The 21,618-nt window shown below is 46.4% G+C and overlaps 4 protein-coding genes across 9 annotated transcripts in view; 1 reads left to right on the top strand and 3 right to left on the bottom strand.

Moving 5' to 3' along the window:
* The window catches only part of LOC117419547 (golgin subfamily B member 1-like), a 36,831-nt gene extending 34,745 nt beyond the window's left edge, over positions 1–2,086 (bottom strand). For 4 of the 6 annotated variants that reach the window (XM_059027772.1, XM_059027770.1, XM_059027771.1 and 1 more), the window contains exon 1: positions 1,812–2,086. The gene's annotated coding sequence lies outside the window, so the exon portion shown is untranslated. Of the gene's footprint in view, positions 1–61; positions 84–1,798 lie in introns of those variants that run through there. The other 2 variants (XM_059027768.1, XM_059027769.1) reach the window with 2 other exon arrangements.
* A 1,733-nt stretch (positions 2,087–3,819) lies between these two features.
* Positions 3,820–11,893, top strand: LOC117414841 (guanylyl cyclase-activating protein 1-like). Its single transcript, XM_059027773.1, has 4 exons — positions 3,820–4,193; positions 6,602–6,751; positions 8,062–8,152; positions 9,478–11,893. The coding sequence occupies exons 1-4, from the start codon at positions 3,996–3,998 to the stop codon at positions 9,603–9,605; spliced, it is 567 nt and encodes a 188-aa protein (XP_058883756.1). The 5' UTR covers positions 3,820–3,995; the 3' UTR covers positions 9,606–11,893.
* Positions 11,894–14,300: 2,407 nt separating this feature from the next.
* LOC117414636 (sperm acrosome membrane-associated protein 4-like) lies at positions 14,301–14,678 on the bottom strand. The gene has a single exon (XM_034024391.3). It carries the CDS (start codon positions 14,676–14,678, stop codon positions 14,301–14,303), a length of 378 nt encoding a protein of 125 aa, XP_033880282.3.
* A 982-nt stretch (positions 14,679–15,660) lies between these two features.
* The window catches only part of LOC117414836 (reelin-like), a 146,873-nt gene continuing 140,915 nt past the window's right edge, over positions 15,661–21,618 (bottom strand). The window contains exons 62-64 of the mRNA XM_059027774.1: positions 20,380–20,577; positions 20,178–20,276; positions 15,661–16,597 (exon numbers count right to left, since the gene is read on the bottom strand). Of these exons, the coding sequence (XP_058883757.1) occupies positions 16,501–16,597; positions 20,178–20,276; positions 20,380–20,577 (394 nt within the window). The 3' untranslated portion in view covers positions 15,661–16,500. The remainder of the gene's footprint in view (positions 16,598–20,177; positions 20,277–20,379; positions 20,578–21,618) is intronic.

Consider the following 21,618-nt stretch of genomic DNA (forward strand, 5'->3'; position numbering starts at 1 on the left):
ACACACACAGACACGCACACAAAGACTCATGAAGGTTTGCAATGATAAAGTAAACACAAACCTATTTTCCAACAGCACTGTCTTGACCCTGTGAGATGGTTAAACTGGGGACCTGGACTTTGCTCAACTGTGGGACGTTTTCAACGTGCTCTTAACTTTCTGGGAAAGAAAGCTCTTGATTTAGGCCCTTGCTTGTAATTTGTCTTTTAAAAGCAGTCAAACTGTACACTCCCTGTGCCGCCTGGTTGAGAAACCGAACTCCTGCGCGTTCTCAAAGCTGCTCTGCAAAGGGCTTTTGTTAGCATGATGTGTAACTAAGCTGCAGCTCTCTCTGCTAATTACCGGACAGGTATAGCAACTAAAGCCTTGAAACATCCTGCCAAGTGATCACAATGAAACCGTCTCACAGCAAAACCACCAACACATTTCTGATCATACAGCATGCCTGGCATCAAGACCTCTATGGAAACGGGACGGCTCTTTGACTAATTATATATATTATGGAATCTGTGTGCAAGCAGCAAATGTGGGGTGTCACGATACAATACATATTGTGATATGATACTTATCAAAATGTATGGTTTAGTGATGGTCCTGGTGGGCTTCACATATGAAATGATCATTTAATGGACTTGAGATCTATAGATCTATTGAGATTTCTAGGTCTTCAGCGTGGTCAGACATAACTGCTTTCCTAGGTTTAGCTACAAAGGTTGTTTTTGTTTTGTTTGTTTGTTTTTGAAGCAGCCTATATAACAATATAATAAAACACTCATGTAAAAAAAAAAAATCATGTAACTCAAGGATTCATTACAGACAGCATGTAGGGGGTCGTTATTTCGCTTTTTTCACTGCTGGATAGTCTATTGAGCTGTTGTAACAACCCCTTTCCAAGAGATATCAAACTGTAACTCTTCAAATGATTAGGCAATACAAAAAGGACACTAGTCTGAGAGAGAGAGAGAGAGAGAGAGAGAGAGAGAGAGAGATCCCAGGGTTTAAAGGAATGAGCTGCATTATGAACTGAACTGCATATATTTAGCCTGGTTCTAAAGAAGGATGAGGGGGGGGGACTTGATTGGAGTTTTTGAAATCTTACATGAAAGTGACAAAGACCCTGAACCAATGGTTTGAGCTCAGCAGAGCCCCTTCTTTACACAGAGAATGGGGAGGGTATGGAATGGGTTGTTTCTGTAAAGACTCCTAAAAGCACAACTCAGCAGGTGGGTTTCAGAAATGACCATCACAAGGGAGTGTTCAGCTGTAATTGCTGCAGCATAGCTATGCAATTGCGAGTTAGCACAGAATTGTGGTCATCGTTCAACCCACCCCTGTGCTTTCCTATTACCGCAGTATGCAGATGGATACAACCTAAAAACTACAGTTCAGCCAAGTCTGTGTACCCGTACATACACACATACATAAATATATACACACACGCTGTAAAAACATACAGGCAAAACCTCAGACTTGTGTTGTTTTCGGCCCTTTAATACAACAACATCCAGTGAACGCGTCTGGTGTAACCTGTACCAGCCGCTTATCCGACACGACTGCACGTTCAGACGTGCTCGTAAGCCCGTGTACAGGTTAGGATTGTAGGCAGGGGGGCTGTTGTTTTTTCGTGCTTAATTTAATTTACTTCAAAAGTATTTTTTTTTTTTCCTTGCAAATATTGATCCGGATACAATCTGTTTATTTGCTTTATCGCCACTGTATAAACAAATACTTTTTTTACGACACTGTGAGAGACATACAGTTTTGTTTTAATCATATATATTTTAAAAGGAAACATTACCTTTTTAACTAACCTGTACGTTTGCTCCGCAGTTTCAAATAATTATTTTTCTCCAGGAATCAAGGACAGGAGCCACATCATCAGGAATCCCGGAACAAAAACTAAACAACGCTGATTGGGTAATTCCGGTTTGCGTCAGGGGTAGTCTCAAAATTACTCAATTAATAAAAAACAGCGTTCTCAGGGCAGGGGCCGTGCATGTGACACATATGTCTTTACAAACCGTGGCGATAATACCCTTCTTATTAAAAAGTACATTAGTAAATGTCGCTACGGTTTATATAAAGTGTCCAAAACATCGCACTAGTGCTGCAGTCGCACTTCCGTGTTGTGAGACGGTGAGGCCAAGCTCGGCTCGGCTCGGCTCGGCTCAGGTTCATTGAATGGGGTTCCATAACCCCCGGGTTTTGATCTCTTGTTCCCCTGTGTTTGGTGGTCTGGCTGCTTCTCCTCAGTTTCATCGATCTAATGGTCTGAGGCATTTGTTCCCCTCTAAAAGGGGGTGTCTGTAGTTGAAGGAAAAGGTCAGATCTATTCAATAAACCCCTTCTGCTCCAAAACCGACTAAAAGACTACAAAGTGTTACTAGTCCTGCCTAATCACTGCTTACCTAGCAGTGGCTATGTCTGTACCAGCTGTGTAAGTAATAATGTCATTTCAAGAGTGCATACGAAGTTTGTATTCAGCAGCATTAGCTGACTTTCCTGCTTGAGTGCTGTTTCATCTGCTTGGGTACTGTGCTATATGGCCACTGGTGTCCTATTTAACTGCTGTAATAAACAAACTCTGCTTGAAAACCTCAAGCAGTAAACTCAGTAATGCTTATGAGCCCAACACTACCTGTACTGGTGCCTGGTGCTGTGCAGCCACTGACTGTCCTGGCTTTGGTTGTGAAGTTTTAGCATGGCATTGTAACTATGTCATGCCAAGCAGTGTAGGGCCTTCCTGTAAGAACAAGGCAGGCAGCCCTACCAGCTGCAACACAACAAGAACACAAACTCCAGGCTTGTCATCCGAGGTGCCCGAGGCAGGCAGGATCATGAGATTCTGGGATCAATAAGCTACTAACAACCAAACGAGCAAGATGGGCCGAACGGCCTCCTCTTGTTTGTAAACTTTCTTATGTTTTTATGTTCTTATTACAAGGGATTTGGGGAAGGCTGGGGACTGTTCTCTGTCTCACATCAGGGACTGGACTACCCCATGACTGCATCCCTTCAGCCTGGCCTTGCACTGCTTGCTGTTGCCCTGAGACTAGCCTCAGCATTGTACCCATAGCCATAGGGCTCCCCAAACTCTGGAATTTAATGGAGGAAAAATCAAGCCCAGTGTAAAAATTGAAAAAAACAACAAAGCAAAACTCATACTCAGTTGTCAGCCGACCGCTTTTTTTTCACACTGCGGACTCACCATGCAGCCACCCAAGAAGTGCAGCGTTGGAGGACAACACAGCTCTCGGGCAGCTTACAGGCAAGCCCGCAGGCGCCCGGCCAGACTACAGGGGTCGCTGGCGCGCAGTGAGCCGAGGACACCCTGGCCAACCTAACCCTCCCTCCCCCCGGGCGACGCTCGGCCAATTGTGCACCACTCCCAGGGAGCTCCCGTCCACGGTCGGCTGTGGAATAGCCTGGACTCAAACTCGCGATGTCCAGACTATAGAGCGCGTCCTGCACTCCGCGTGGAGCGCCTGTACTGTATGCGCCACTCGGGAGCCCCCCAGCCAGCCCCTTTTAAACAGAAAGCTTCAGTCTTCCTCGCTACCATTACTGACTCAGTAATCTGCTACTGCCTATATTGAGTAACAAGACTAATTCTGTTCTGAGCTTGTAAACACTGTTAATATCTTCCACTACCTTGCAAACACTGTCTCCCAATGCAAAGAGAGAGAGAGAGAGGCTGCTACAGATCTGACATTCTGAAAGCCCTTAATTCAGCGTTATAATAAAGGTTCAGGTTAAAACCCTTGATTGGCTCAGCAGCAGATCAATCTCATTTAAAAGCCGCAGCCACTAAGAAGCCACGCCTGTGTTGAGTGACTGTGCTGTGTGAAGCTTGAGCCTGAGCTTCCCCCTCACAGTAGACCAAGCAGGCTGAGAAGAAGCAGGTTTGTCGCCTGATACCGCCACCTCTCTACCTCTCTCTCTCTCTCTCTCTCTCTCTCTCTCTCTCTCTCCGACCCTCGCTATCCTCGGCGGCAATGGGCAACGATAACAGCTCAGCGATAGACGACATGCAGGCGGTGGAGATCCATCACTGGTACAAGAAGTTCATGAAGGAGTGCCCGTCCGGACAGCTCACCCTGCACGAGTTCAAGCAGTTCTTCGGACTGAGGGGTTTGGACCCTGAAGCCAGCGCCTACATCGAGCAGATGTTCCGCACCTTCGACATGAACAAGGTGAGGACCCTGACCTGGTAAACCCCGGGGTGCTGCAGTGATGGGGTGAGGGGACATCGGAGCAGCTTGCAGACCGCTCCTCCAGCTGCATGGTTAATCTGGAGGGAAACGCTTTCTTTAGGGTTTATAAAGAGAATGCCTGAGGGCTCGACAGCTATCACCTACAATTTTAGGATTAATTAAAAAGAAACAAAAAAAAACTATATGAACATAATTCAGATCTTTTATTTAACATCATGTAATCGTGTCTACGATAAGCCATAATAGTAGTACAGTATTTCATGTTAGATTTTTGAACTGTTGCATTTTTCAAATTTAGTTTTTTGTCAAGTATATGGAAAACTACAAAGCAGTTATGTAATTCAATATGTAAACGTAACATTATTCAGCAGTTTTAGTCGACTTTATGAAGCTAAATTTTGGGGTGATGCAAAACCATTGACCAGAGCTGTATGTACTATAGTGCGATGAACATAAACCAGAAAGGGGTCCCAGTGGAACCAGCAGGGGCTCCGCTGTTGAACTCTTTGGGGTTTAGATTAAACCCATTATATTAAACTCTCTTTCATTATAGGTTCTTAATAGGACCAAAACAAAACAAGGGTTCCAGGGAAAGACCCTATACATAGTCTTATTGCTCCAAAAAAAAAAAAGCTCCCAGGATCGAAGTATGAACGTCACCATTGGTTCAACATGTTCTGAAAATAGTTTCTCCATGGTTCTGCTATCTGGTCTATAGAAAAAACGAAACTGTCAACGAGTGATCTCCACCAAAACAGATGTGCCGTGTCCTGCCCCGGGCACCATGGCATATGGGCTCCCTCGGAGCTGCACATCACACTGTCACTGTCCTTGCGCTCACTGCTGACTGGAGCTGTATGACAAGCACAGCGAGTCCAGTCCAGCTGCCCCTATACCTGTGAGAACTGCCTGGCAGTAGAAGTTAGGGCAGGCAGCATGCTGCCGCTCTGCTGGTTGGAGCTGAGACTCAGCCAGGGCATCTCCCTCTGTGTGCTGTGAGACTGCAAGCCTAACCCTGTGCTGTGCACGTCTACTGAGGCACTGTGTGACATTGTAGAAGCGGTAGCACAGCACAGTCATGCACAGCTCTGCAAGGGGAACATCCTGAGAGAGAGGTAAGGTGTGGTTTGGTTAGCCATGGAATAGCGAATGGACAACTTGTGTGATTGAGTGTGTGCATGTGTGTGTGTACAGTAGCTTGTGTGATTGAGTGTGTGCATGTGTGTGTGTACAGTAGCTTGTGTGATTGAGTGTGTGCATGTGTGTGTGTACAGTAGCTTGTGTGATTGAGTGTGTGCATGTGTGTGTGTACAGTAGCTTGTGTGATTGAGTGTGTGCATGTGTGTGTGTACAGTAGCTTGTGTGATTGAGTGTGTGCATGTGTGTGTGTACAGTAGCTTGTGTGATTGAGTGTGTGCATGTGTGTGTGTACAGTAGCTTGTGTGATTGAGTGTGTGCATGTGTGTGTGTACAGTAGCTTGTGTGATTGAGTGTGTGCATGTGTGTGTGTACAGTAGCTTGTGTGATTGAGTGTGTGCATGTGTGTGTGTACAGTAGCTTGTGTGATTGAGTGTGTGTGTGTGTGTGTGTACAGTAGCTTGTGTGATTGAGTGTGTGTGTGTGTGTGTATGTGGAGTAGATTGTATTATTTAAGATGTGTCTACAAATCTAAAAACATATTTCAGGATGTTTCATTATTAAATATTTATTAAAGCAGAAAACAGTACCTGCTAAATTGTACAATATTTTGTTTTTTATGTCCTTTCAGTTTTCATGTTTGCTGTATTTATTTTGAAGTGATAAAAATATATTGTGGCACAGCGGGGGAGGGGGATGAAATCTTCCCTGCAGTAAAATAGGTGGTTTTGTGTTAGTTTGGGGAAATGTAATTGTTTGATTAGTTTTGTTAATTGGGGAATGGTTTTGTTAATTGATTATTGTTTAATAACCGTCCGGTATTTAGTGAGGGTCATTGTACGTGTGGTTAATGCTCAAAAAGAGCCAGGTGTTTATTTTGTTTATTGTTTATTTTGTGTTTAATTAAAAAGAATTGCGCATAAGTGCTGAAAAATCAAAGTCTGCTGTGCTGGGTCAAGTTTTTAAAGGGCTAACGAACCCGAGCCGCAAGGCTCATGTTACAATATATTTACCCTATTCTTTCAGAAATTGACTTTTTCACGGGGAGCTCCATATTACACAGCAATGAGTAAATTTCACAGAAACCTTGACACCCGCTGTACTGTGGGAAATGAACATGTATTGCAAGTATATGAAGATGGGCTGAATATCTACTCAGACATTAAATAGATTTGTATAAAAGTCTCTGTATAGTAGGCTAGAGTGCAAGTGTTTCATTGGTTGACTCACAGGCCCTCTCTCTCTCTCAGGACGGCTATATCGACTTCATGGAGTACGTGGCAGCCCTGAGTCTGGTGCTGCGTGGTAAGATGGAGCAGAAGCTGCGTTGGTACTTCAAGCTCTACGACGTGGACGGCAACGGCTGCATCGACCGCTATGAGCTCCTCAACATCATCAAGGTACGTGCTCGGCAGCGCCCCCGGGGAGTGGGCATGTGTGCTGAACCACAATGTAACTTCAGAGACACCCGTACAGTGTCTTATCCAGGGCCGCTCAGTTTAATTCAACATCACTTCCCAGTGCATTTAGCAGCCAGCGCTCACAGCCCCGGAGACTGCGGTGTCTCTTACGTGCGCATTATTACCAAAAGCAGTGCAACACTTGATCTGCACAGTGCAGTACAGCGCCTCGCTACACAGAGATCAGTTGATCTGCACAGTGCAGTACAGCGCCTCCCTACACAGAGATCAGTTGATCTGCACAGTGCAGTACAGCGCCTCGCTACACAGAGATCAGTTGATCTGCACAGTGCAGTACAGCGCCTCCCTACACAGAGATCAGTTGATCTGCACAGTGCAGTACAGCGCCTCCCTACACAGAGATCAGTTGATCTGCACAGTGCAGTACAGCGCCTCGCTACACAGAGATCAGTTGATCTGCACAGTGCAGTACAGCGCCTCGCTACACAGAGATCAGTTGATCTGCACAGTGCAGTACAGCGCCTCCCTACACAGAGATCAGTTGATCTGCACAGTGCAGTACAGCGCCTCGCTACACAGAGATCAGTTGATCTGCACAGTGCAGTACAGCGCCTCGCTACACAGAGATCAGTTGATCTGCACAGTGCAGTACAGCGCCTCCCTACACAGAGATCAGTTGATCTGCACAGTGCAGTACAGCGCCTCCCTACACAGAGATCAGTTGATTTGCACAGTGCAGTACAGCGCCTCCCTACACAGAGATCAGTTGATCTGCACAGTGCAGTACAGCGCCTCTCCACACAGAGATCAGTTGATCTGCACAGTGCAGTACAGCGCCTCCCTACACAGAGATCAGTTGATCTGCACAGTGCAGTACAGCGCCTCCCTACACAGAGATCAGTTGATCTGCACAGTGCAGTACAGCGCCTCGCTACACAGAGATCAGTTGCACTTGAACCCTGTGAATGTCAAGCCCCCTCCCTCCTCCCCCAGTCTCTTTTCTAAGCGGCTCTGCTAATTCTTTCCTGGGGGGGATTACACTTCTCACTCCTGTATTTATAGTTGCTGCTGATCGGCTTTGGATAAAATACTAATGAGATTTGAACATGAAGAATCTGCAACAGGACCTTCCTAGAGTTTATCCACCCCATCCCTCCCCCCCTCTCTTCATCACAGTCCAATTCAACTCAATTCAGTGATGCTTTGCCAACGTGTTGTATTAGATACAGCATAAATAAATGCATTTAGAAATGTGAACTAACAGTTTCCCCTCCCTCGCTCTCCTCCAGGCTATCAGGGCAATCAATGGCTGTGATCAGGTTTCATCAGTGGAGGAGTTCACGAACAGAGTGTTTGACAAGATCGACGTGAATGGAGATGGTGGGTCACTGTCTATTTCAGTTTCATAATGTATCTAAGTGTCTCACTCTTTTTTTGATGGACTCCCAAAAATGTCAGTCTTAGGACCTAGCAGGGACATGCTGTAGTGCCATGACTTCCTGAGTGCCATTTCCAGACCAAGAGGCTGGGAATCGGATCATTCACCAGGGGAACTCTTCAGAGCTTATTGCGAGGTTAATAAAATGGAACATTAGCCATTTGGTCCAACAGCTTTTACCAGAGTTGACAGAGTCCATCTACAAGCAAGAGAATAAGAGTGTGATCTACGCAGTTCAGTTTGGACACTAAATTAGAACTAACAGCACAAGAATGCAGCATCGACAGTGGATAACTGCAAAGCATACGACATGGTTTATTTAGATTTCCAGACAGCTTTTGACAAAGTCCCGCACAAAAGATTAATTCTCAAACTGACCGCAGTAGGGATCTAGGGAAATGCAAGCACATGGATTAGGGAGTGGTTAACATGTAGAAAACAGAAAGTACTGATTAGAGGAGAAACCTCAAAATGGAGCGAGGTAACCAGTGGAGTACCACAGGGATCAGTATTAGGTCTTCTGCTCTTCCTAATCTACATTAATGACTTGTTAAATTTGCAGACGACACATAAATAGGAGGAGTGGCAAACGCTGTTGCAGCAGCAAACGTCATTCAAAATGATCTAGACAGCATTCAGAACTGGGCAGATACAAGGCAAATGACATTTAATAGAGAAAAGTGTAAAGTATTGCATGCAGGCAATAAAAATGTGCATTATAAATATCATATGGGAGATACTGAATTTGAAAAAGGAATCTATGAAAAAGACCTAGGAGTTTATGTTCACTCAGAAATGTCTTCATCTAGGCAATGTGGGGAAGCTGTAAAAAAGGCCAACAAGATGCTCGGATATATTGTGAGAAGTGTTGAATTTATATCAAGGGAAGTAATGTTAAAACTTTACAATGCATTAGTAAGACCTCATCTAGAATATTGTGTTCAGTTTTGGTCACCTCGCTACAAAAAGGATATTGCTGCTGTAGAAAGAGCGCAAAGAATAGCGACCAGAATTATCCCGGGTTTAAAAGGCATGTCGTATGCAGACAGGCTAAAAGAATTTAATCTATTCAGTCTTGAACAAAGAAAAATGCGTGGCGATCTGTCTCTTCCTGTCCCCTCTCTGTGAGCTCTGTCTCTGCCTGTCCCCCCTCTGTGAGCTCTCTGTCTGTGCCTGTCCCCTCTGAGCTCTTTCTCTGCCTGTCCCCTCTCTGTCTCTGCCTGTCCCCTCTCTGTAAGCTCTCTGTCTCTGCCTGTCCCCTCTCTAGGTGAGCTGTCCCTGGATGAGTTTGTGGAGGGGGCCCGGAAAGACGAGGAGTTCATGGAGGTGATGATGAAGAGCTTGGACTTGACCCACATTGTCGCCATGATCCACAGCAGGAGACACAGTGTGTGAAGAGACCCCCCCAAACCCACCCCTACCGTGCCCTCGCCCACACAGGAGACACAATGTGTAAAGAGACCCCCCAAACCCAACCCCACCCTGCCCTCGCCCACACAGGAGACACCATGTAAAGAGACCCCCCCAAACCCACCCCCACCGTGCCCTCGCCCACACAGGAGACACAGTGTGTAAAGAGACCCCCCCAAACCCACCCCCACCGTGCCCTCGCCCACACAGGAGACACAGTGTGTAAAGAGACCCCCCCAAACCCAACCCCACCCTGCCCTGCCGTCACCCACACAGGAGACACCGTGTGTAAAGACACACTGGCAGCAGTGGGATTAAATCTCAAAATATCCTCCCACCGAGTCCCTCAGCTCTAACCACTAGACCATACTGCCTCCCAGACCCTCAGCTCTAACCACTAGACCACACTGCCTCCCAGACCCTCAGCTCTAACCACTAGACCACACTGCCTCCCAGACCCTCAGCTCTAACCACTAGACCATACTGCCTCCCAGACCCTCAGCTCTAACCACTAGACCACACTGCCTCCCAGACCCTCAGCTCTAACCACTAGACCACACTGCCTCCCAGACCCTCAGCTCTAACCACTAGACCACACTGCCTCCCAGACCCTCAGCTCTAACCACTAGACCACACTGCCTCCCAGTCTCTCAGCTCTAACCACTAGACCACACTGCCTCCCAGTCCCTCAGCTCTAACCACTAGACCACACTGCCTCCCAGACCCTCAGCTCTAACCACTAGACCACACTGCCTCCCAGTCCCTCAGCTCTAACCACTAGACCCCACTGCTTCCCTGTCCCTCAGCTCTAACCACTAGACCCCACTGCTTCCCTGTCCCTCACCTCTAACCACTAGACCCCACTGCTTCCCCGTCCCTCAGCTCTAACCACTAGACCACACTGCCTCCCAGTCCCTCACCTCTAACCACTAGACCCCACAATCTGCTAGTTCCAATCTAAGGGCTGTCCCTCTGGAGGAACATTGCTGACATGAGAAGACCTCCTTCCCTAAGCTTGATCTGGACCTGACAGCAGGGGCAGGGTTGGTGCAGATACAAGGTTTACAAGCTTGACCCAAGGTGGCCCCAGGCTATTTGGGTGTGTCCACCACAGAGTACAGAGGAGGCTAAAGGGCTATCTGTACAGCAAACTGTTAATGAGACCAACTGGATTGGGATGCTATGTAAAGAGAGACGATCCCAGCCAGGAGTTGAGAGGACGAAGCACAGTGTGAACAATCTGAAACATCCCCCGGCTCTGAAGAACCCTTCCAGCTTCCAGGGAGCTCAGAAAGAGGCTGTTATAAAGTCTGCCGCACCTCCAGTGCTTACCCAGCTATCTATTTGTACGTTCGTCGACTGGCGTATCTGTCTTTGCTCGTCTGTCTGGGAGTTGCACAGTGTTTCTATGTGTTAATTTCTACTGCAGATCATATTTCTACACTATATTCTCCTTACCTTCAGGAACTATTTACCTCATCTCTCTGTATTAGATTTTACCATAGATTTTAATATGCTCTGCACAGCAGTCTTAAGACAGAACAACAAAGGTGTCAATGTGAATATGTGTGTGTAGTATTTACAACCACTTCAACAGAACAGCAGATCAGGATCTATCTCTCTATCTCTCTATCTATCTCTCTATCTATCTTAAAAAGGAAGACGGAATCGATCAGTGATGTGTCCGAGATCAATATTATTATTATTATTATTATTATTATTATTATTATTATTATTATTATTATTTATTTCTTAGCAGACGCCCTTATCCAGGGCGACTTACAATTGTTACAAGATATTCTTCCATATTTGTTACAAGATATTATTCCATATTTGCTTTGCTTATTCCATGCATTTCCAAATGTTGTTATTTTATAATTGTATTTTTTTAGTGACCTTTTTTTTGTTCAAATAAGTTCCCTGAATGTCTTGAGAGTACGAGAAATCGCTGAGCGGTTTGTGAATGTGAATGTGAGGTCTGGTTTTGGACTCGTTGTGTAAAGTTTGTACATTTGTAAATATCTTGTGTTGTGTCACAGCTTCATGTATATTTATGTAAAGGAGGGCACAGCTCAGTAGGTCCCCAGTGCTGTCTGCAGGTGCAGTCCTGCTGTAGAGATGCCATGAAGAGACACTGCAGCCCAGACACTCAGCAAGTAATGTGCCTTCTTTAGAACGCTTTTAAAAAGAGAAGGTAACTTATTTATTGATTTTGAAACTGCTTCACTGAACTGTGGTGCTTTTGTTTGTACAATAAATATCTAAAATTGCAATCTGGTGTCATGTTTGTGTGTGTGTTATGCTATGAGGTCAGGCTTAACTTACCGTGATTAAAAGCACTGTAAACAAAGACACCGGCTGGCACACAACAGTACAATACAGTGCGGACGGTCACAACAGTACAATACAGTGCGGACGCTCACAACAGTACAATACAGTGCGGACGCTCACAACAGTACAATACAGAGTGGACGGTCACAACAGTACAATACAGTGCGGACGCTCACAACAGTACAATACAGTGCGGACGCTCACAACAGTAAAATACAGTGCGGACGCTCACAACAGTAAAATACAGTGTGGACGGTCACAACAGTAAAATACAGTGCGGACGGTCACAACAGTACAATACAGTGCGGACGGTCACAACAGTAAAATACAGTGCGGACGGTCACAACAGTAAAATACAGTGCGGACGGTCACAACAGTACAATACAGTGCGGACGGTCACAACAGTACAATACAGTGCGGACGGTCACAACAGTAAAATACAGTGCGGACGGTCACAACAGTAAAATACAGTGCGGACGGTCACAACAGTAAAATACAGTGCGGACGCTCACAACAGTAAAATACAGTGCGGACGGTCACAACAGTAAAATACAGTGCGGACCGTCAACAGTAAAATACAGTGCGGACGCTCACAACAGTACAATACAGTGCGGACCGTCACAACAGTACAATACAGTGCGGACGCTCACAACAGTACAATACAGTGCGGACGCTCACAACAGTACAATACAGTGCGGACGCTCACAACAGTAAAATACAGTGCGGACGGTCACAACAGTAAAATACAGTGCGGACGGTCACAACAGTAAAATACAGTGCGGACGGTCACAACAGTAAAATACAGTGCAGACCGTCACAACTGTAAAATACAGTGCGGATTGTTCCCTGAGTGTCAACCAATATGTCAAGCTGAAGTGTGTATAAAATGTAAATCAATAGAGCATGAGAACATAAGAAAGTTTACAAACGAGAGGAGACCATTCAGCCCATCTTGCTCGTTTGGTTGTTAGTAGCTTATTGATCCCAGAATCTCATCAAGCAGCTTCTTGAAGGATCCCAGGGTGTCAGCTTCAACAACATTACTGGGGAGTTGGTTCCAGACCCTCACAATTCTCTGTGTAAAAAAGTGCCTCCTATTTTCTGTTCTGAATGCCCCTTTATCTAATCTCCATTTATGACCCCTGGTCCATGTTTCTTTTTTCAGGTCAGAAAAAGTCCCCTGGGTCGACATTGGCAATACCTTTTAGAATTTTGAAAGCTTGAATCAGATCGCCGCGTAGTCTTCTTTGTTCAATACTAAATAGATTCAATTCTTTTAGCCTGTCTGCATACGACATGCCTTTTAAACACAGGATAATTCTGGTTGCTCTTCTTTGCACTCTTTCTAGAGCAGCAATATCCATTTTGTAGCGAGGTGACCAGAACTGAACACAGTATTCTAGGTGAGGTCTTACTAATGCATTGTAAAGTTTTAACATTACTTCCCTTGATTTAAATTCAACACTTTTCACTATATATCAGAGCATTTTGTTGGCCTTTTTTATAGCTTCCCCACATTGTCTAGATGAAGACATTTCAACATAAACTCCTAGGTCTTTTTCATAGATTCCTTCTTCAATTTCAGTATCTCCCATATGATATTTATAATGCACATTTTTATTGCCTGCGTGCAGTACTTTACACTTTTCTCTATTAAATGTCATTTGCCATGTGTCTGCCCAGTTCTGAATGCTGTCTAGATCATTTTGAATGACCTTTGCTGCTGCAACATTGTTTGCAAATTTAACAAGTTTTCTTACTATACCAGAATGTAAGTCATTAATGTAGATTAGGAATAGCAGAGGACCTAATACTGATCCCTGTGGTACTCCACTGGTTACCTCGCTCCATTTTGAGGTTTCTCCTCTAATCAGTACTTTCTGTTTTCTACATGTTAACCACTCCCTAATCCATGTGCTTGCATTTCCTTGAATCCCTACTGCGTTCAGATTGACAAGCAAAAAAAATCAAAAATAAATAATGCACTTGCATGCAGGACCCCTCAACGCTCCTCGTTAGTGGTAAAATATTTCATTTTGGCTGTAATTGTGATTATGATGTGCACTGTTCTGTTATATTCAACCTGGTATCAAATCGCGCAGCTTTCCGTGGTTATTTTTAAAATGGAATTTGAAAACGGAATGTTTCACCCCGCACACTTACTCAACTGACAGACCCCGTTTAAATAAATACATTGCTTATCACCTCTGCGCATGTGTGACTGGACGGGACTCACATACAGTACGCGGAATGAGGAGGAAGGAGAACGGGACGTTTTCATTTCAAACCACATCCCTTTCTTTATCGGGTAATAACTTTAGCAGCGGCCCCTGCGAGGAGGCAGGCTTGTTAAGTTCTCAAGAGAACGACCCCGACACCCATCAGCAGAGTGACGCGGGACGGGCCGGCGGACGGCTCGCTGCGGCTGTTGCAGAGGTCGTGTCTGCAGCAGTCGTACTTCACCGTGTAGGTGACTCCCCTGAAGTCAGTGGAGCCCAGGTCATTGCACAGCTCCTTGTCCACGCAGCCTTTTCCCTTCAGGACTTCCAGCCCGCCGTACAGCCCGGCCCCTGTGAAGCAGGCCCCCCCGCTTACACACTGACTCTGCAAATTGCTGCAGCCTCTCCCTTTGCGGTCGAATTGACAGTAGTAGCAAGTCAAGGCCCGTGACGTCACTACCTGCTGCAGGACCGCGGCGCAGAGCAACAAAGACGACAGCCGACTCATCTCCAGGACGCTGGGAAGCAAAACCTGTGCGTGTGTGTGTCACTAACAATCCACAATCACAAAAACAGACTCATTCAGGCTGACGGGACCTAGCATGGTGTGCACCAAGAGCTGAGGATGTAACAATGTAGTGCTGATGTCACAGGTGTGATGTCACTCACACACAGAGCCATACCTGCTGGGACTGCCGAAATGCATTTCAAATGTTGTTGTTGCTATTGTTTGTCGTTGTACAACACGTGTCTGTTTGATCAGTGTAGCACACACCATACAATGCCACATGGTTTCACTCCCTTTCATACATCTTTAGTAATGCTCTGGAAGCAGTATTTACTGTATATGAGGCCAGATATGCAGGTGGATAATCATGTGCGGTCCTTGTCGATATTCACAACCCCTGAAAGCAACAAGTGCCAGTATGCAGATAGGGAGAGATTGAAAAATACTGTAAAGGATTTCAAATGCAGATAAACAAGAGTTACAAACAACTATCCCTCACATGACTGATTCATTTGTTTCTCAAAACTTTAAAACCATGACATGAATCTCATTGGTTAAGTAACTGACAGAACATACAGCAGGGCATCCCTGGTCTCATTCAATCATCACAGTGTCTGAATAAAAGACCCTCTCAGCCGTGCTGATGTACAGCATTCTCTGCTTGAACAACAGCGAGGCACTTGTATTTAGACACAAGGGGGCACGAGCTGCAGGTGGGTGTCAATGCTGTTAGTAAACTAACCCATGTTTTCCTGTATGAGGATATTTGAAAATGTGTTTAAAGGCCATTCTTCGGCTGATTGAAGTTTAAGGTTCTGAAGTCTCGTTAGCTTTTAGAGGACACTTACCTCGGCGTAATGGCCACTGTACTTGGGAACGGGATTGGCTGAGAGAACTGTACAAATTTAATTTACAACCTAACTGAATATTTCCACTTAACTGAACAACGACTGAGGGAAGAAGCACAACACAGAGACACACACAGTGCTACACACAGGCTTGGCCAGTAGTTTATTCCCTTTAAGACAGTTCGGAGAGCCCCCTAGCGGATACAGATATATATACAGGGGGTTCATATACAGGGTCTACACTGAGGGGTCCATAAATACACAACAGACTGCAAAACAACACCGACTTCAACGCAGGTAGAAAAAAACCAAGCAAAAATACAAATCAGAAAAGAAACCAAAAGAAACCGAACCTGTGGCTCTAACACTAATAACTTAACGACTCTAGAAAATAACATACATACTGAACATACAGTGCACTTAAATAGGTACGTGGGAATGTTACGATAAACATCTGCATCTCAGAGAAAAACAAACAAAAGAAATCTTCGCTCAGTCTGTTTTCATTGTGCTTCTCTCTCTTTTCTTCTTCAGAGGCTGGTCCTCTGTTACTTAGAACAAACAAAAAAAACAACTAACTGATCACCACACCAACGCGACACGAAAATTCACAGACACAAAGACAGCAAAAAACAGTACGCCATCATCATCATTTTCATCAGTATTGTAAGTATTACTTTCCTGTCCTCTCGCTGACTTGTTTTTTTTATTTTTTCACATTGCGGAAGGGGAGAGTAAAAAAATAAATTAAAAAATGCAAAGAAATGGGCGGACAGGAGGACTTCTCACGCCTTCCTGGTAAAAAGCGATGCTGATTGGCCGTGGCTCAGTCCAGGTCTCTTGACACCTGATTGGATGGCCAGTGTGTCAGTCAGAAAGCAGCGGGATGGTTAAAGTTGATTGGTCTCTGGAACCAGTTGGTGTCGGGAGGGGTGGGATTTATGTGATATTGGCAGGCGGTGGGCGGAGAGCCCTCAGAAGTGTCGTCTCAGAGCCCGCCTCTTCCTGCTGTAGAAGTGACGCAATCCAGTCTGCCTTGAAAAGTTCATCATGTAGTTTTGTTTGCGGGTGCTGTAGAGAGAGGGGGTGTGAGGGAGAGAGGAGGGGGAGATGAGAGGGGAGGGAAAAAGCATGTTTTAGACCAAAACTAGCTTGGCGTGTCTACCAGTGTGATCTTAACAGACTATTGGGTGATCTTGGCAACTTGCAGATGAGCACTGGCAATCTGCACTTCATCAGCCTGGGTGATCCTTGAAATAACCTTACTTATGAGCAATCTGCAACGCGGTCCTGAGCAGCAGCACAGTGATCTGCGACAGCAGCCCGTGCCCTGCCAGGGACTGTGCAACTTACAGGCGGACGCTGGGGAACCATAAAGCAAATGTGAGGAAATCTGCAAAGTGAGTGCTACCAATCAGCAAAGCAAGTGCTAGCAAGTGGAAAGTAAGGTGCTAGCAGTAGCGTGCATGTGCTGTCAGCCCTACATGGAAGCAATGGGTTTGCTGGTGGGTGAGCTGCATTGCAGTACTAATCCACCACCGATATGGCATCAATATCACGATAAAGGCTCCTCTGTTGACTTACCTGTCAAATCACAACAGAAGAGGATCTGATTATTACTAAGAACACAGACTGCTCATACAGACCACAAACGCATGTCCCGTCTGCACTAGCTTTCAATCAACTAAACCCTCCTAAAAGCACATGATGGAACTGTGGTTCTCTTTGGTATGCAACATAAGCATGCACCACCTGGTGGACAAATTGAGTATCTGCTGTCACCAAGCCCACAGTCTCAGGGAATCCCTCAGACTCTGTCTCTGGGAATGTGTAACAAGTGACTGTACCCTGTAGAACAAGTCCGCTAGGCAACACTACTGAAAATATTCATCAGAAAAGTATAGACATTCAAGTGCACAGAGAGGCATGCAGGCGGAAGCACGGAACAGCACGGTCACAGGGAACATGCATCTCAGAGAGGCACAGCCCCAGACTGGGATTAACCACTTCACTGCCAGACTAACACGCAGGCCAGCAGCCATATCCAACTTGAATAAAGAAACGGTCTGTGCCAATGATAATGCCAGATATTGCAGTGTTGAAGCAAGATGAAACCTGTGCTTTAATGACAGAAGCACAGGTGTGTGTACAGTATACACTGTGTTCATACAAAGTCATAGTGTAACCTTCCAGGGGGGGTAGAGTAATTCCCATGTGAGTGCAAAGGTTCACGCCACCTGGTGGCAGTCCAGTGTAAGTGATGCCGAAGCAACTGAAAGATGAATGTGCTGTACCTGGGTGTCCACAGACTTGCTCTGTCCATAACCCTGGGCAGTGGAGTGGTTAGCCACCTGTTGACTGCTGTTTTGAACCTCCTGAAGCCTCCACAGTTAATTGAGCCTCAAGGCATTCTGGGGGTTGTAGTTCCAGGGCACCCTGACCTGGCATGTTAAAACCTACTCATACTTGTTCTATCTCAATTGACCCCTCTGCAGAGTCACCAGTGTCAGCAGGTTCACTGCTTGTATCCCTTCAGCCCCTGACTGACTCAACTTCTAAACTCGAGCTCCGGAAAACAGATCTGGAAAACCCGAAATCCGGAAATGTTGAGTCACCTACAGTACAAGAAGTTTACCAAGTTACTGTCCGTAACTTCCTGTAACCTCCAGGCAAAACAATTACAGTTTTACTGCAATCATTAACACGTTGCTAAAACCCTGGTCTAAAGATATTGTGTATCACTGTAGACTACTGACTTGGAACTACAATTCCCAGACTGCTTTGTTGCCAGGATGATCTATGCAGGTAAAGACCATTGTCCTGATTGGCTGTGGGGTTGGAGGGCAGGGCTCTAGCTTGCAGAGTGCTGGGGTCCAGCCCCCCTCAATTCCCTCAGAACTACAGAGAGACTGGTATATTCAGAGCTCCAGTAAAATGTTGTCATTCTGGGATTTTTTGGGAGGTTCATCTTTTGGAATTGTTCAAAAAGATGAATTGAAAGTGGTTGCCCTCATTTTCTAGAGGGACGGATTTTACTGTAACACCCTGATCCTTCAGAAAACTAAATAGACAATAAGATCTGCTGTTTAATATTTTAAATATATATTTAAAAACATGATATTCTTAATGGAGAGCAGAAATGTTTGTGCCGTTCTTCTCAGAAAATAAAACCCAAACTTTCCAGATCAGTGACAGTGGCCACTCCCAGATTTATTGATAGGATCTTCAGAATGTGATTCACAGCAGAGAACATACTTTGATTAAGAATTCTAAATCATTAAGTCATGCCTCTGTGCTTCTGACTAAGAACAGACTCCTGCTACAGGAAAGGTGTGCACTGGTATGTGGACTGGAAACAGAATCCAGCTGCTGGAAGCCCAGCAAGAAACCAAAACTGTTTTCTGAAGCTTCCTTTCCAAAATCTCTCAGTGCTTGGGGGTGAAGGGCCTCAGTCACTGGCTTCCCATCGTGTCAGCCGTTAGGGGAAGCACAGAGCTTTTCATCATCCCAACACTCAATCGGAAAGATATTCAGCAGTACAGAAATTAAACCTCTAGAAATAATCAGAGTTCTGATGGAAAAGGGAAATCGAGTTGAAGAAAGCTGTGTTTTGTTTTCTCTTGAGAAGAAGCAATCCACACTTCCCTCTCGCACTGCGACGCTGGAGCTGTCAGGAAGAGTCGCGTTTCCAGAGTCCTGACAACACTTTACTGGCTGCGGAGTGGCAGAGGACTTACCTGACTCTAGTGCCACGCCAAAGGGAGCAGATAACAAAACAGAGTACAAGTTAGAGAGTGGGCTGGGCGGGAGGAGGGGGGCGTGCAGCCGCTCAGGAAGATCTGAGGGGGGAGGGAGGAGCCTGCCCAGAGGTCAGGGTCAGTGCTTTGAAAAAAGAAATTAGAGACGAGACATTGCATCTGACAGCAGAGAGCGATAGAGAGGGAGAGAGAGAGAGAGAAGACATTGCAGCCGGCAGCAGAAAGAGGAAAGAGAGAGAGAGAGAGAGAGAGAGAGAGAGAGCTGGGACTGAGGTGCAGTTAGGCTGCAGAGAGAGAGAGCACACTCCTACCTGTCTTCATCTAGTATGTATCCATCAGCTGTCTTTGCAGATATCGTCTATTACTGTATCTGTTCAGTCTTGACAAACCCTCTTCATCTGATTGTGTTGAAAGAGCAGCTCTCTATCTGCACTGTCTGATCCCTGACCCATCCCATTGGGTTACTGCCCACAATACCTTCCTGATCTGCTACAAGTCTGAAGACTCTAGGTGGTACTGCATTCAGCTGCAGAGCACAGCTCGCCTTCAGAAAAGGCGCTGTGAAACCTGTATTGTATTGTATTGATAGATTTCTATTCTAATCTGTTCTTTGCTATTAAATTCTATTATTTTCCCTTTCTGTTCTATTCCATTCAATTCTGCTCCAGCCCATTCTCCTGCTGGGCTGGAGCTGCTCTGTCTTTCTCAGGTTAGCATGCAAACCCACAACTCTGAACTCTCCTCACACTCTTTACCCCCTCGCTGCAGTCCTGGACCTAGATTCATCCCCAAGCTCACAGTCCTCATTTCCCTGGAGGCCCTGAGGCAGGGAGGACCCCCCGGCACAGAGAGAGGGACGGGGGCGAGGGGGGATGGGAGGTGTGGATACTCACAGAACGACTTCCACGTGGTCCAGGGCCCACTGGTCGTGACCCGTCCCGTTGTGCCGTGGTTGCCACCAGCGGAGCTGCACCCCTTTGACTCGCGCCTCCCTGTGGAGACAAAGAACGCAGCGTCAGATAATAACTGAAAGCTTAGTGAGGACCATCCCTGTACCCATGCAGCGCTCGGGCCCTGGCCGGCCGGATCACTCACAGCGGGATGTTGTAGGAGACGCGCTGCGCCTGGATGAAGTCCTTGGGCTGGTGCTGGGCGATGACGTGCCAGGTGATGCCGTTGTTGACGCTGTACTGCAGGAGCACGGCCTTGTCCACTGTGTTGGGTTCGCCCAGGTTCATGTTGCAGCTGTCAGTCTGGGCCACGCTGCCGATCTGCAGCACAAACATGATCTTACTGGAAAAGAAAGGAAGAAAAAAAGATTATGCCTGGCAGCTGAAACCCTAGCGTGGCTCTCTCAGTGCCTGTGGAAGGGCACTTCATGTACACCTCGCTCTCTCAGCGCCTGTGGAAGGGCACTTCATGTACACCTCGCTCTCTCAGTGCTGTGGAAGGGCACTTCATGTACACCTCGCTCTCTCAGTGCTGTGGAAGGGCACTTCATGTACACCTCGCTCTCTCAGTGCCTGTGGAAGGGCACTTCATGTACACCTCGCTCTCTCAGCACCTGTGGAAGGGCACTTCATGTACACCTCACTCTCTCAGCGCCTGTGGAAGGGCACTTCATGTACACCTCGCTCTCTCAGTGCTGTGGAAGGGCACTTCATGTACACCTCGCTCTCTCAGTGCCTGTGGAAGGGCACTTCATGTACACCTCGCTCTCTCAGTGCTGTGGAAGGGCACTTCATGTACACCTCGCTCTCTCAGTGCTGTGGAAGGGCACTTCATGTACACCTCGCTCTCTCAGCGCCTGTGGAAGGGCACTTCATGTACACCTCGCTCTCTCAGCGCCTGTGGAAGGGCACTTCATGTAGACCTCGCTCTCTCAGCGCCTGTGGAAGGGCACTTCATGTACACCTCGCTCTCTCAGTGCTGTGGAAGGGCACTTCATGTACACCTCGCTCTCTCAGTGCCTGTGGAAGGGCACTTCATGTACACCTCGCTCTCTCAGTGCCTGTGGAAGGGCACTTCATGTACACCTCGCTCTCTCAGTGCTGTGGAAGGGCACTTCATGTACATCTCGCTCTCTCAGTGCTGTGGAAGGGCACTTCATGTACACCTCGCTCTCTCAGTGCCTGTGGAAGGGCACTTCATGTACACCTCGCTCTCTCAGCACCTGTGGAAGGGCACTTCATGTACACCTCGCTCTCTCAGTGCTGTGGAAGGGCACTTCATGTACACCTCGCTCTCTCAGCGCCTGTGGAAGGGCACTTCATGTACACCTCACTCTCTCAGCGCTTGTGGAAGGGCACTTCATGTACACCTCGCTCTCTCAGC

Source organism: Acipenser ruthenus, chromosome 7 (assembly GCF_902713425.1).
Source record: "Acipenser ruthenus chromosome 7, fAciRut3.2 maternal haplotype, whole genome shotgun sequence".
NCBI classification, from domain to species: domain Eukaryota; kingdom Metazoa; phylum Chordata; class Actinopteri; order Acipenseriformes; family Acipenseridae; genus Acipenser; species Acipenser ruthenus.

Bases quoted from the DNA above. Each gene is read 5' to 3' on its own strand.
- LOC117414841 (XM_059027773.1), top strand. From the start codon at position 3,996: ATGGGCAACGATAACAGCTCAGCGATAGACGACATGCAGGCGGTGGAG. The intron at 4,194-6,601 runs GTGAGGACCCTG...TCTCTCTCTCAG, and splicing joins GCACCTTCGACATGAACAAG to GACGGCTATATCGACTTCAT. The intron at 8,153-9,477 runs GTGGGTCACTGT...TCCCCTCTCTAG, and splicing joins GATCGACGTGAATGGAGATG to GTGAGCTGTCCCTGGATGAG.
- LOC117414636 (XM_034024391.3), bottom strand. From the start codon at position 14,678: ATGAGTCGGCTGTCGTCTTTGTTGCTCTGCGCCGCGGTCCTGCAGCAG.